Source organism: Pseudorca crassidens, chromosome 2, assembly GCF_039906515.1.
Source record: "Pseudorca crassidens isolate mPseCra1 chromosome 2, mPseCra1.hap1, whole genome shotgun sequence".
NCBI classification, from domain to species: Eukaryota; Metazoa; Chordata; class Mammalia; order Artiodactyla; family Delphinidae; genus Pseudorca; species Pseudorca crassidens.
The window spans coordinates 67,092,201-67,108,390 of record NC_090297.1 but is presented as its reverse complement, the minus strand read 5'-3'; the positions used below and the strand labels follow the sequence as shown (position 1 = coordinate 67,108,390).

The window sequence follows — 16,190 nt, the reverse complement described above, 5'->3', positions numbered from 1 at the left end:
ATAAGAACCCAGCTCTCTCATGTTAAGCTAGAACTTAAAGGGATTTGTAAAAATGTAAAGCAATGTTTCTCATATCTTTTTTTTTTTTTTTTTTTTTGTGGTACGCGGGCCTCTCACTGTTGTGGCCTCTCCCGTTGCGGAGCACAGGCTCCGGATGCACAGGCTCAGCGGCCATGGCTCACGGGCGTAGCCGCTCCGCGGCATGTGGGATCCTCCCGGACCGGGGCACGAACCCACGTCTCCTGCATCGGCAGGCGGACTCTCAACCACTGCGCCACCAGGGAAGCCCTCTCATATCATTTCTTTTTTTTTTTAGTTTTGGAAAACATGATTGCTTTTCATAAAAATGTGTTATCTTTGTTAACCTGTATGGATTTATTGTAATTTTTAATGACCATATTTAAAGATTTCAGTTTTAATTTCTCATATGCTAAATATCAACAGATACAGTCCATGTACATGAAAGCTTTTTGAATTCTTTAATAATTTTTAAAAGTGTTAAAGAGTCTTATGACCTAAAAAAACTGAGAACCATTGCCCTAGGGGCTGGAAGAACGATAACTTGGAAAGAACCTGCATCTGTGAATGAATGTGAGGACTGAAGCTATGAATGAATGAGGGCCCTCATTCACGGAGAGGCTGTCACATACAAGAGAAATAAGTTACTGTGTTACTCCACTGTACCACTGTCTTTTTATTATAGCATCTTGGCTTCACTCTAAAAAATACAGACAATAGTCATATGAGTAGGACACTACTACATCAAAAACTAAATTATATGGTATTGGTTTTCTTGGGCAATAAAGGTACAGATATTTTAGATTGGAAGTTGGTGACCCTTGTTATACCATTGCAAAACGATTGGTATAACTATTGTGATAACTTGGAAGGCAGACCATGTTCTTATGGAGCCCATAGTTAGAGATGAAATGGCTAGAAAGAGCTAGAATGTTAGTATGTGTTGATGTTCTCTGTTGTATTTGGCAACATATAACAAGAAAAAGATAAGCCCAAGAAAGAACTGACCAATTTGCAAGCAGATAAAGAAAAACGAAAGTATCTGGTAATTTAAGACCTTATAAGATTGAAAAAGCCAACTGCTTCTATACGTCTAGACAGCAGAATATATGGCTAGTGCTGTTCAAAGGACTCCCAATAACTACCCAACTCCTTCCAAAAGTAGGGACCCAGCCCCAAGGCAAAACCCAGACTAAGAATGTTGCCTTCCTACCCAAGCCTGTTGTTTTATATGGCCTCAAAGTAACTGCCATCAAGATGAGAAAACAAACAAAGCAGCTTAATATCTATTGATATGTCCAGAAAAGGACTTTGAATGTAGTTACAGGTACATGGAACTACCTGCAAGCAAAAAGAGCAGAAGCCTACCAAATTTTTGAGAAAATGCAAAGCAACTATAAGCCTAGCCAGAAAAAGCTTGTGTATTTTTCACACTTAGAATACCTCCCCTAAGGAAGGCGTAGTCTCCAACACATCACTTTGATGTGACCTGTGACCATGCAGAATAATAGACAATAAGAACTTCTCAGAGGGCCACGGGACTCAGAAGAGAACAGGCAAAGAGTTACTCCTTGAGAGAGAAAATGGAGTTGCCAATGGGCTAAGCCAGGAAATCACTCCACTTTCAGGGCAGAGACCCTTGGCAATCCCTGCCTCACAGCATTTATTTGCTGTGGTTCAGGGACTACCATTTATATTGCCCAAATTCCCTTTTCTGAATAGGAGCCTCTATTTCCCTTCTTCTGGTATTACTCCTCCATTGCTTATTGTTGGCAGGGAGGTTAGATAACTTAATGTTTATAGCTGTCTGTGATGAGGAATCAAATCTGGACCGAATGGAGAGAACTGAATATCAATAAAGATTCTCGACTTTCGAACTAGATGATGGGGTGTTGGTCTGTGTTCTTTAGGGAGAGAGTGAGTACATTCTGTGTGGGAAGAAGGGAGCATGGAGACATTTGGATGGTCAGAGGGGCAAACTTGCGTAGAAGCTGCTAGTCAGTTCTCCCATCCTTCCACAGTAATAGAACTGGACTAAGTTTCCCAGCCTGCCCTGCAATTACAACACATCTAAATTCTCAACAACGTCATGTGAGCAGAAGTGATGGATGCCACTTCCAGATCTGGGACTTCAGACCTTCATGTTCTCTTCCCCTTATGTGCCAGTTGGAATCCATATGTGATGGCAACCCTGCTTCGATCAGACAGATGATGACATGGCCTAGGAGGTGGCAGAACAAGAACTTGGAAAAAACCTAAATGATCTCAAGGAGAAAAGCTGCCCAGCCAATCTGGACTGTTCATGTTGACATTTTTCCCTATGAGAAAAAAAAAATACACTTCTTTGTGCACTTAAGTGTTAGGTCTTTTTGTTACAATGGTCTTACCATCACTAGTGTATATGGCTGATGTCAGAAATCCATCTCTTCTTATGCTCTGGACCTGTGAGGAAGTCTTGGGGAAAAATTTCTGCCTGTGTGTTTATACATGTCCACATGTTCAGTAAAAAAAAAAAAGCTGGTTAAAGAAAAACTTTGAGGAGTGTGGTATAATAAAATATATATATTTAGTGTTTGTCCCTGATTCCTGACACAGAGCTTCTAAAACACTTGGAATTTCCTGAGTGATAGGAATGTCTTTTGTTGTTTGTAATTAGCACCTTCTGACTACACTTGAGTCTAAGCTAATGAGGTGACTCAGGGCAGGGCCACTGGATAGCCTCAGGATGGAGTTGGTTTGCTGGAAAGACCAAGCATGAGACAAGAAGGTGAGAACTTTCAGCCCCATTCCCCCGCCTCCACGGAGGGGAAGCGCATTTGAAGACTGGGTTATAAAAACTCTTCAGCAATGAAGTTTGGGGAGCTTTTGTGTTTGTGAACACACTGACGTGCTGGGAGGGAGGTGCACCCAGAGACGGCATGCAAGGTCCCTGCCATCGTCAACCCCATACCTTGCCCTACACATCTCTTCTATTTGGCTGTTCCTGAGTTGTATTCTTTTTTTTTTTTTTCTGAGTTGTATTCTTTATAATAAACTGGTAAATGTAAATAAAGCATTTTCCTGATTTCTGTGAGTTGGTCTAGTGAATTATCAAATCTGTGGGGGATGCCATGGAAAGCTCCAAATTTACAGCTGTTTGGAGAGAATACAGGTGCCCTTAGGACTTTTGAATGATGTCTGAAGCGGGAGGCAGTCATGTAGGACTGAGCCTTAACCTGCAGCGTCTGTGCTAACTCCAGATATTTAGTGTCAGAGTTGAATTCAATTCTTGGACATCTAGTTGGTGTCAGAGGATTGGAGAATTGGTGTGGAAACTCCCCACACATTTGGTGTCAGAAATGGTACCCAAAAAAATGACATCACAGGAGCTTAAGCCTATATAGGGTGTGGAGTAATAGGGACTGACCCTAACACTTTGCTTTACATAAACCCTGAAGCTTTGCCTCTGCACTCTCCGAACTCCTGCAGCTCATCAAAGGCAGCACCAACTTCAGACACCACTGGACTGCCTGAGGGGGCAAGAACCTCTAGGCTGCTACAGTGGCAACCTAAGAAAATGTTACATTGGACTTTCCTAGCCTCAGAAGTGTGGCTCAGAACAGTAAATGCAAGTGACTGTACATTCTACAGAGAGATACCAGACCATCCCATGGAATCTGCTAGCAGGTGTCCCCAAACTGATACCGTGACCCTTCACCCATTGTGGTGAAGGCCCATCACTCATGACCAGGCTATAGAAGAGAAGGTGGAGACTGATCAGGTGTGCAGAGAGAGCTGCTGGAGAGTCATGCATTTTCTGCCCCTTCCTCACTACTTGCCCCATTGCAACATAAGGAAGAATTTCAGGATTCTGAGACAACACTTCAGGTTTCTGAGCCTGAACCAGGCCCAAGCTGAGGATAGCAGACATGTTAAACTGAATAAGAAACTGAAGTTTTGATTTATATTGGACTGGGCTTTTTTTTATTAAATTTTTTTCCGGCTTTACTGAGATATAATTGTGGACTGGGCTTTTTAATACCTAAAAATGAAACTATCTGTGACCAGGAAAACTCTAGGATCTGCCTGAGTTATTATCCAGGGGAGAAGCAAGAGACATAGCATGTTTGAAAAGCGATAGGCAGAAAGAATCACTCAGCTTTTCTGCTTGTACTCGCCAAGTGCATTTCATTTGAAATGAAGTGTGGACCAGGTTTGGGTGTGAATTCCTGCCTGATTGGCTCTCATGCTTCCACTGTAGCCACGAATCACAAGGAATGGCTGACACAGTACCCATTTTCAACAGCAATATCATTTGGCAACAATAGCAAAAACAAAAAATTGATTTTTCTAGTTTTTCTCTCTTCAAGGCCAGAGCAATTAGAACCAAGCCCGTAAGCTGAGTAAGATAGAGGTTCTGGACTTGCTGTGGGAGGGAGAGATCTGAGGAGGGGAGAAAGATATTGCAGCACAATAAGCATCCCCAAAACAGTTAATGTGAATATTCAAAGACAGCTTTCATGAAGCCATCTTTGGCCTTGAACTGCCTAACTCCACACTTCTTTTATATGAGACATAAACTGACAACTTATTTGACTTAGTTCTCCTTGATATAGTATCGGTCATATATTAAAGGCTTCTCTAAATAAGAAAAAGAAAAACAAGTTTGTAGAAAAATAGGCAAAGGAAAGCAGGCATTCACACAGGGAAGAAATACAAATGGTGAATAAGTATCTGAAAATATACTTAACCTCAGTAATAACTCAAGAAATATAAATATAAAAAGTGAAATACTGTTTCTTACTTAACAGGTTGGCAAAAATTTTAAATATGAATTATATCTGGTTGGAAAGGGTCTGGAGAAATATACTGTTATTCAACATCGATGGGACTATAACTTGGAAAATTCTTTTTGGAGGACAGTTTGGAAATAGCTATGAAAATTAAAACTGCATTTGTATGTGAGCATGCACACATGTCCATGCCTGGGTGTGTAAAAGTGTAGTATATAGAAAAAGGCCTGGAAGGATATATAATAAGCTTAACACTATTTCTATGTCTCAGGAGAGGATGGGCAGTGGAATGGAAGAAGGCCATTAATGGACGTTCACTTTTTACAACAGGACTTGAAATTTGTTATTTTTTGTAATTAACATTTTTCAATGAAAAATTAGACACACTAGCTTTACAAAGATTAAACAGATATACAAAATATTTTAGTTGATTTATTTCTCTTTCAAATAGATTACTGGGTATTGAGCAGGCATAGTCTACTCAAATTTGAGTAAACTTTGGCACACTGAGCCCTGCCTTGTTATAGACAGGTGGTTTAGTGTTTCATACACCGGTGAAGAGGGCTTCCTTAGCTGTGAGTGTAGGGTGATATTTTACATCCCCAGGCAGTACTGAATAAGGCTTGTTTTAAGTGATTAAAGATTAAAAATACAATCTTAGGGAAAGTATTCTGAAGTAAAGGTTAGAGACATGTGCATTTTTGTTAAAAAATAATGAATTCTATTATTGGTTTTTATCTTTTCTTTTTGGCAGAGACTGTTCAGTTTTTAAGCATGTGTGCCAACAAAATGACCTTCTGCCAACCCAAATGAATGTACTTGTTCATTTTCAGATTAGAATTCATTCCAAATAAGAGCAAGTCTTCCAAGAAATATATATATATATATTTTTAATCTCAAATATTTAAGCAAAAAAAAAAAAAAGGTCATTTAAAAGATAAGGAGACATTCTTACTTGGTCCTCAAAAGATAGAGCCTGGGCAACATCTCTGGGAAATCCATCGATAACAATGCCCAATTCCTCAGGCATTTGCATCAATTTTTGTTTTATCTCTGTAATTGTTGTTTCCTTTTTTAAGAAAAAAGATGAAAAACCACAGTTAAACTTACACTCACAAGTGGTATAAAAATCTTTGCAGAACAGAAGCAAATTATACAACAGTACCTGAGGGGCCAATTCTCCAGTGGTAATTATTTTGGCAATAAGACTCCATTTCCTATTGCTGCTGGCACTGTGGATCTTCTTCCTTAATAATTCTCCCACAGAAATGTATTGAAATCCATAACGTTCAGCGATTTTCAAACTCTGAGTACCCTTTCCACTTCCGGGACCACCTATCATTTAAAACAGGCAAGATTGGGACCTTCTGATACAATAAGAAACACCCTTTCATACAACTATTATCTTCATCTTGAGATGCAGAGTCTAGATCAGTACCAGGGCAGAAACCATTCTACTTGTGGCATCTCAGTGCTACCTCTGAATGCAGAGAAGGTGTAGATTTAGCCGAGGAAAGGGTAGAATTGTCGTGATTGATGTATTAGATGAAAGAGACATTTTTTCCCTTACCGATTTTAGTAAACTACTAGTTTTAAAAATTGAATAATGCAGTTGAAAGAAAGCGCTCCTGTTTTTCTGTGTAAACTCTAATACTTTTATCCTCTGTAATCAAAGAAAAATCTATGAGATACAAAAAACAATGACTGCAATGGCAGAAATGTGTTACATCCGAACAAAGAGTTAACGTGCAGTTTCGTGAAACGTAAAAATTAGTTTTAACCAAAGGCACACCAATATTGACATGGCTTATTTAAATCTTTCTTTGAATTGTCTGTTCATCCATCTCCTTGCCTTATATCCTTTAAAATTCAAAAGAAGTTTTATGCAATAAATACGCAGAGTGAATGGAAGAGATCTTTAAGGTAGAACAATTTCGTAGAACTCATGATAGTTTTGATTTTGTGATACATTAGCATGAAATAATCAATATTTTGCAACATAAATCAATACCAATAATCAGTAACTGCCATTTATTTTTTAAAAGCATAAGCACTAAAAAATTATAAAATGTATGTCTCAGATTTTATTTCCAAATCATATTACATTATTTTAGTAAATTTATATTTCTAGACAACCTAGACTAACTGGAATCTAACTGAGCAAATTTCAAAATAAAGCACATAACAATCATCCCAGTCTGATTTGTTATTTGTTGGCAATTATAAAAATAAAATATTTTAAAATACTTAATCATAAATTATTGACTGTAGAAAAAATATTTTAAAAAGTCAATGATAATAAGTAATGAATTGTTTTTGGTGCTATTCACTGAAACATAATTATAATTGGTTAAGCAATATTAAAAATAAAAATTCAATAGAAAAGTGAGTTGATGTTGTCTCTACTAATTCAATTTATCAAGTTTTTTGGGGGGTAGCAATCATTTTACATACCATTATTTAGTATATTTTAAGAAATTCTTGTTGCAAATAACATAAGCAAAAAAGAATGGTGTTTGCTTCGCTTTGTTCTGGATTTTGTAAGAAGAGTTCTGAGTGAGTGAACTTGGTTGGCTAGGGGTTATTTCCTCTTTAAAAATTTTAATGTGCAGAATTCTAAGATCAACTAGTATACTGAGACCCTTTCCTTAACCTCAATCCCAAATAATGATCCTAATAAAACTGGTTTTTGCGTTTTCATTGCCTTATTAAACTTATGATAGAAATTTGTTTACATTTTTGACATTGTCTTTCTAAGAAACGCTAAATCCAACCCTATTAGACTTACCACTATAAACTACTACTGTATTAAATTCATTACTTCACAAATGAAAAGTTTTGGTTCCAAGTAGCTGCTCTTGGCCTATTAAGCCATGGGTAAACCATGGACTGGCTTGAAGACAAATAATTATATGATCAATGCCATCGACAAATTCAAACTAATTTGATCCCTGAAGAATGAAAATTATCTTTCATATTTTCACACCTGATCTGACAAATCATCAAAATAAGAGAACATATTGAATTTTTAAAACTTCAGACATGCTAAGAAAGTTACGGCACTTCAAGGAAAAACATTTTTTTGTCAATTAATGGAGGCATTAGCAGACAACAAAAAAATACGACTAGCACAATTGACAGAGAAGAGCATTAATTTATTGGATGAGTTTGATTACCGGAGCTTCCTAACAAACTAATCTTACTTTCTTCTCCCTGAAACCAGAGTAAGTTTAATTTTGCTATATTTATTTAATTCTACTACTTATAAATATTAGGATCCATCTAACTCTTAGATTTTATGATTATGCTAACATAAGAGAGATTCATTAATATCTGTGCCAAGAAGGTTAACTTCTTTAAAAAAAAAAAAATCTGTATTGCCAGAAGGGAAATTTTGCTTATTTGGATGTGGATATCTGTACCTCCCCCACTCTTTTTCAGGTTGGAACTAATAAAAATTTGTAAGGTTCAGGTTCAATTATTTTATAATTCCTCAAAAGTCATAAAATTGTCTCAATTTTCTCAGATTCACTTTTTCTGTTCTTCTCTTATCTCAGTCCTCTAAAAGTTACTTACACTCATTGGTTCTGTATCATTCTTGTAATACATAAAATGTTACAACACACAGTGTAAGTCTAAAACCAAAATCACACCCTTGGGAAGCAAGTTGATTTTATTGAGTAAAAAAGAACTGTGAAGTGTAGGAGATTTAAGCATTTATATCTTCTCCACAGATCTTAGTTTACTGAAATAGTTTAATCATTTTCATATAAAATTCACAATGCACAAAAAATTCACATATATGTGCTGTTTTATGCAAGAACAACTTGTTTTACACCTTTTTCATGGACAATCAAGCCTTCATTTGTTTATCCTGATAATAATCGCCAATATTGTACTAACAGCAAGAAAAACAAAAATGAAAGACTATCTCATTTTAAAAAGGTGAAATAATTTCCAATTATTCTCCACCTGTAGCTCTATTTTTTAATGAAGCATTTCCTTGTCTTCTAGGTAAGAACCCCAAATTTTTAAGCACACACACAAAAATTCCACCTTCAAGAATAGATAGAGATTTATGGCATAATAGTGGCTGCCATAAACCATGAGAATATTTTGACTTTTAGAAAGCTGATTTCTGTACTCTCGTCTTACAGTTATTTTTCTATAATATAACAATTCAGGGATAAACATATTTGCAATTTCATTTTCATTACACTTACAGATGTACAAACATCCCTCCTTCTAGACTGGTGAACTTAAATTCTTGTTCTAGTTTGGTGTGTTTATTTACATGTTTTTTCCCCAGTTGCCATCATCGTTACATCTTCTGGGAGCAGTACTTCTTTGCTTGGGGGCTGTACACATTTGGCCCTCGGTTAACAGTTACTGTCTAGAATAGCTTTAACATCTTATGCTAGATTTTTGCTTTTGGTCATCTTTGTGAAAGCTGAGTCAAATTGGAAAGTGAGACAATGACTACAAATGTTTCATGTTGACAGGGCTTTTCAAAATTTTATAGCTTTTGAGGAAGTTAGAATTTGCAAAAGTGGTCAAAAATGCATTCTGCAAAATTACTTAAGACATTTTCAATATCTAATCCTTGTGAAATGGCATCAGACTGATATTTTCATATTCAACATAAGATTCATAGTGGCAATTTAAAAAATTAACTATTATCCTTGTTATTTTCATTAATACTCAGATGTTACGTGCTGTGTAAAACACTATTCTATTAGATTTGCTTGTCTAATAACATCAAACTTAGATTTTATCATTGGTGCCAGTCTGTCATAAGGAAGATTCATTTACATGAATCTTTACCAACATATTATTATTGTTGTTTACTTTTTGCTCTGAAGTTAATAGTGAATAAAATTTCAATTTGTTGAATTAAAGGGAAAAAACACGTCATGTTTAGAAAACTTCTAATGGATTCAGCTATCTACGTTAAAAATTAAGCAAATAAAAACCATAAGATGGTAAATCTTCATTTATTACAGAGAACTTCTACGACATTGTAATGAGATTCTATAAAAGTGCAATAAGCGTTAGATTATATAATTATAACAATATATGTTTTATTGAAAAGTATGCTAAAAATATTTCCATCTACTGTCTCTCAAGCTTTTGTTTCCATTGTTTGTGATTATCCAACTACTTGCAAATATGATGTATAGTTGACATAATTTTTGAAATGTAAATATATAAACAAAGTGAGCAACAGTATGAAAATTTTGCTTTCTGTCCTCGTACCTATGACAAGAATGATTTTGGGTCGAGGTCTAGTAGGATCAAAGACCTCATACTCCTCAATTAACTCCGCAGTCTCTGAGAGGTCTGTGTCACTTTCTATGGAGAATTGATGGATTGGAGGGAGCCGATCATACCGTCGATAAGGAAAGTTTGAATTTTCAGGCATTACTGCAAAAGAGTAAGATAACTTTGAAACGGAAAAAAAAGCACAATAAAACATTTTTTTGCACTTAACCAATTAGTTGAAGAAATTTAAAAATGAAATGAGTCTGATTTTTTTCAACTGGAAGAAGACTCCCGTCCCCTTAAGTCGTCAGCAAACTTTTCCTTAAAGGGCCAGATAATCAACATTGTGGGCTTTGAGGAACAGAGAGTCTCATACTCCACTTAGCCAGGAAAACAGTTGTAGACAATAAATAAACAAATGGGGACTTCCCTGGTGGCTCAGTGGTTAAGAATCCGCCTGCCAAGGCGTGGTACACGGGTTCAAGCCCTGGTCGGGAGGAACCCACATGCCGCAGAGCATCTAGGCCCATGTGCCACAACTATTGAGCCTGTGCTCTAGAGCCCACGAGCAACAGCTACTGAGCCCGCATGCCACAGCTACTGAAGCCTGTGCACCTAGAGCCCGTGCTCCACTGCAAGAGAAGCTGCCACAATGAGAAGCCTGAGCACCGCAACGAAGAATAGCCCCTGATCACCCAACTAGAGAAAGCCCGCACGCAGCAACGAAGACCCAACATGGCCAAGAATTAAATCAATCAATCAATCAATAAACAAATAAACAAATGGATGTGCTCGTGTTCCAATTAAACTTTGTTTATAAAAAACAGGCAGTGAGGGGCTTCCCTGGTGGCGCAGTGGTTGAGAGTCCGCCTGCCGATGCAGGGGACACGGGTTCGTGCCCCGGTCCGGGAAGATCCCACATGCCGTGGAGCAGCTAGCCCCATAAGCCATGGCCGCTGAGCCTGCGTCTCCGGAGCCTGTGCTCCGCAATGCGAGAGGCCACAGCAGTGAGAGGCCTGCGTACCGCAAAACAAAATAAAACAAAACAAAACAGGCAGTGAGCCAGACTTGGCCATGGGTCATAGTTTGCAACCTCTGCCCTCGAGGAACCTTCTTAAGTACTGCCTAGTCTTGCTTGGTAGTTGGTATACATCCTAGTCACCGAAAATGGTGCTCCTAGAGTTTTGTAGCACACACCTTCACAACTTTCATAACCATATGCAGCTGCCGATCGAGGCAATGCTTATGCACAACGTGTTTCATTTATCCATAAATATAGATACGCAATCACTATGATCCAGGTACTCTACTGTAGTCCAGTGGAATGGCTTGGTGGCATAATGCACAGAAACTTAAGGTACTGTCACAAGACAGGTAAAGAGCAGCAAACAATTTCTATATTTGGAACATCTTTCAACATCACTTAACTTTACATTCTCAATATTTATTATCTTTAATCTCCTTGATTTAAAAAGGTAACTATGAAGATTTAAATTTACATCTACAACAGCAATAAATCTTTGCTATTTATTGTCAGACATGTTAGTGTGTTGAGGATGGTTCAGTAGAAGAATACAATAAGAGGTAGTCCTGTCCCCACAGAGCTTACAAACTAGAGCTCACATGCTTATATCTGAGAGCGGTATGCACACCAGGCAGGATAAGTGCTAAAATGAATATCTCTTATGGTAAACACGATAGGAGTTCAATTGATGGGTAGATCCATTTAGGCAGGAGTGGTAGAAAAAGACTGCAAAAGAGGCAGGACTTGAACTTCGAAAGACTAGAACAGGTGATGAAAAGTGGAAAGTATTTCTCAGTTCGTAGAAACGAAACACAAAGACTCAGAATCGGAAATACAAATGACATGTTCAAATAGATCAGAGGACAGAGCCGGCAAGCCCAAGTGAGGCAGATGCTCTCTACCAGTTATTGCTGTTTGATTCATGGATCTTTCCTTCCTCATTCATGTGCTGGTATTCAAGGAGGCAAAGAGAAGCCCTAACTACCCAAAAAGCACCTGCACAAAGGAGACGGAGGTCACCTGGCCTGCCATGAGTAATTTGGCTAAGCGGATTACTGGATTTTAGCACGGCATAATACTCACATTTCCTCTGGAGATCAGGTAGAACTTTCCATTCTCTGTTGATACAGTAAATGAGGTCATTGACTACTGACTCATGGAACTCACTTTAATTCCACGAAAAGAGTGAAGCAGTCTACAGATGACAGTGGATATTCTTTCTTTTTTTAAATTTTATTTATTTTTGGCTGTGTTGGGTCTTCGTTGCTGTGTGCAGGCTTTCTCTAGTTGTGGCGAGCGGGGGTTACTCTTCACTGCAGTGTGCAGGCTTCTCACTGCGGTGGCTTCTCTTGTTGTGGAGCATGGGCTCTAGGCGCCCGGGCTCAGTAGTTGTGGCATGTGGGCTCAGTAGTTGTGGCACGTGGGCTCTAGAGCGCAGGCTCGGTAGTTGTGGTGCACGGGCTTAGCTGCTCCGCAGCATGTGGGATCTTCTTGGACCAGGGATTGAACCGGTGTTCCCTGCATTGGCAGGCGGATTCTTATCCACTGCGTCACCAGGGAAGTCCCGACAGTGGGTATTCTTTAGAAAATTCTGGGAAGAGCTATGTCAGGAAAGGCACTAACAACATTATCCAGTTCTGCCTTGAAATTGAACTGCTTCACCCAATGCAGGGCAAAACTCTAAGCATTACCATTGATTACCTTCTTCCCTCACTCTTCATATCTATTCCCATAGACTTCTCTCCAAAGCATATCCCAAATGCACACGTTTTTCTCCATCTCCACTACCACCACTCATCCCCAAGCCGCCATCATTTATCTGGACTACTGTAGACTCTACGAGTTGCTTGCTCCTACACCACAGTCCATTGCTTGAAATGTTCTTTCCTTGTTGATCCCATGGCTGACTGTTTCTTGTCATTCACACCTCAGCTTAAATGTCACCTCCTATAAGAGGACTTTACTGACCTTTTAATCTAGGGTAGCCAGCCAGTTAATTTCAAGGACATCATCCCTTACAGTAATGCTCTGCACAGCACCTACCACTTCACCATTGTTTGTCCTCTCCCACTAGAATAAGTTCTATAACAGCAGGGACCTTTCCTATCTGGAACTTTGTATCCCTGGGAGCTAGAACTATGCTTGGCACAAAGTTAGTGTCCAATAAATACTTGCTGAACTAATAACAAAGAGAACAATCTTGCTGAAGTAGATGGTGCCCATGGAGAAAAGCCAGAAGATGGGTAGGTAGAGTGTGGCCGCAATGTGGAGGGCCTTGATCACCAGGGTAAAGGGTTTAGCTTTAATCTGGTAGAAAGCCAGTGGAGGTTTCTGGGGGGTAGAGAAATGACATGATGAAATATGAAATATATTTTTTAGGAAAATTAACCTGGTGGTGATTAGAATGGATTTGAGTAGGGAGAAGCTAGGAGGTAGCTAGGGTAGCAGCTAGGAGGCTGTTGAAGTAGTTCACAGGTAAGAGGTGAGGGCTTAGACTAGAGGGGAAATAGGGGAAATGGAAATGAGTGGTTGGATATGAAGGATATGATTCGGATTCAGATATGAGAGATGACAGAAGATGACAGCTCAAAAACAATTGCCAGGTGTCAAGTCTAAAACAATAAGGAACATATTGCATTTCATCCAGTATCTTTCTGCCCTCTCTTTTATGCTCTAGAAATACTGGGCTTCTCTCCTTCCTGTCTTTATCCTGGCTTCTTCCTCTATGTCAGAAATCTCTGTTCTCTGTTTACTAGTATACTCTCATCTCCATCCTTCTCTAGTTGACATCTACTCACCTCTCCGTCTCTTAGTATTAGCATATCACTTCCTCCAGGAAGCCTACCCTGAACCCCGGCTTAGGTTGGATCCATCTGCCTGTTAATATGGTTAGTTCTATAGCATATGGTATTTTCTATAGCATCCATTGTGCTTCTAATTATATTTTTAACACCTGACTTCATCACTATAGGGCAGGTGCCATGTTTGTTCATGAGGGCAGGCGCCATGTTTGTTAGTTTTTGGTGGTTACATTCTCAGTCTTAAAAGAGTGTCTGACACATAGTAGTACTCAATAAGTGGAGGAGGGCTGGTTTTGAAGCAAATATGATATGTTTGGTTTTGGACATGTTGAGTAAAGCTGACAACGAGATATTCCAGAAGAAAAGCTCTATGGACAGTTGGAGCTATGGGACTAAAACTCTTATTTGTGAGTAATTATTTGTTCAATTGTATACAAACGGTAGAAAAAAATGGCTGCTCACCTCATATTTACGGTACAATGCTTTAAAGAACTGTCAGCTAATAATTTATCCTTGCTTTTATCATATTTTTACTTAGGAAAGTAATTTGCTTAAAAATTATTAAAATGTTCTATTTCACGGAATAATTTTTCATGATAATTATATATTAGCATGGTTATGTCAATATTTCAGCAAAAAAATGCATGAATCACTTTTTGTTCCTAGACATAATAATAGTGCTTACAGTTACAGGGAAGTTAGCAATTTTGTCAATTTTAATAAGCTATTCTGTAAATCATAGTTAAAAACCTACAAAGCACACACGTGCAAAGCATTTCATAAAATAATATTTTATTATTATAGGATTAATCAGTTTAGAAACCATTTTCTGTCTTTTAGCCTACATTCCAGATATTAAACAGTGTGATACAACATTCTTGTCACCATAGTATGTGAAAGGTTTTATTTGATGATTAATTAAAAGATCTCTGAGTTGGAATTCTGGTAAAGTACTAGCAGATATGGAGATTCTAAAATTAACTAGTGATTTCAGTTCTAATGAAAGTTAAATCTACATTTTCCATTCCTATTTTAGCTTATCCTGCTAGATCAAGAGTTCCAAACTGGTCATCTGTGGGCCCAATGTAGCCTCATAGATGTGCTTTGTTCAGCTCGACATTTTTCCAAAATTTGTGCTTGACTCCCTTTAGACAATGATTGTTCACTCTAGTTCTGTTCTCTAGTTTGACCACAGTCTCCACCATTCTCTATTACATACTTGGCCTGCCTGGCTTCTACATATAATCAAGTCAAGTAACAGTATAAAACAGAAGCATTCAAATTTCATTTTGTTACAAAATGGCCACTTTATATAACCAGCTTTTCGACTAAGTGAATGTCACATCCTCTTAGACTTAAATTTAAGAACATAAAAATATCTTAGACTAAATCCAGTAATACCTAAGGTTTGTTAGTGCTTTAAGGTTTAAAAAGAAATTCCCCATATTTATGTCACTTGATTTAACAAGGGCCTAGGGCATGTATTTAACATTGAGCCAGATTCTAACATATGATGACACCCTGGGAAGGAAGTTAGCCCTTTTGGGAAGGCGTATGAACCCTTCAAGCTCACAAAAATATCATTTTATTCACTTAAGCAGTAATTTACCAAGTGGTGTGCTGCAGTGGTAACTGCTTAAAGCTTCTCTCTTGAGCACCCAAGCCCAAATCACCTAGTGGTGACCCTGGATTGACAGGGAAGGAGCCTTCTCCTCTCTGGAGATGTTTCTGAGACAACGTCATTTCTGCTTTTTCTCCCTGATTGTGTTTCTTAAAAATTAACACACTCTGACTTTTCCCCACATCATGTTCAAATAAAATCTAAGTGGGTCATGACTAAGTAAGATAAAACAAATTAAGATTTATTTCCCCCTTGTATTTATTGCAAATAGAATTGTCTCCGCTTCAAATTCTGTCTGTATAACTGAAACTTTTCATGGTACAATTTTTGAGAATGGCTTAAATTTTGAAAACAGAATGATTTGGGCCACTGGGAAAGAATTAATTGGTTTCCTCTGATTGGAACTGATTTCATTTTGCACATACTATTGTACTTCTCAATTTTATCTGGAGCCCAAAAGGCTGCTTAGCTGATTTTGAACTAATTTTGATAAGCACATATTTCAGAAAGCTGGAATACCATGAATCTCCTCTAGTGAATTCCAGTTCTTAGTTCCAAACTATCCCTAAAACTGTTAAACAAGTTTATGCATCCCATTTCTTTTGTAGCACCCAGATGCCTAATCTCATGCATTGTATTCAGTAGCTGCTAAATAAATCCTTCTTGAGTTAACTGGTATAAACTTTACATGC

The 16,190-nt window shown here is 38.0% G+C and overlaps 1 protein-coding gene across 3 annotated transcripts in view; it reads right to left on the bottom strand.

The window, feature by feature from the left end:
• AK5 (adenylate kinase 5) overlaps positions 1 to 16,190 on the bottom strand; it is a 238,211-nt gene that overhangs the window by 216,332 nt on the left and 5,689 nt on the right. For 2 of the 3 annotated variants that reach the window (XM_067726620.1, XM_067726622.1), the window contains 3 exons: positions 10,047 to 10,214; positions 5,956 to 6,125; positions 5,746 to 5,859 (listed from right to left, as the gene is read on the bottom strand). In XM_067726620.1, coding sequence (XP_067582721.1) covers positions 5,746 to 5,859; positions 5,956 to 6,125; positions 10,047 to 10,214 — 452 coding nt within the window. The remainder of the gene's footprint in view (positions 1 to 5,745; positions 5,860 to 5,955; positions 6,126 to 10,046; positions 10,215 to 16,190) is intronic. The other variant, XM_067726621.1, reaches the window with a different exon arrangement.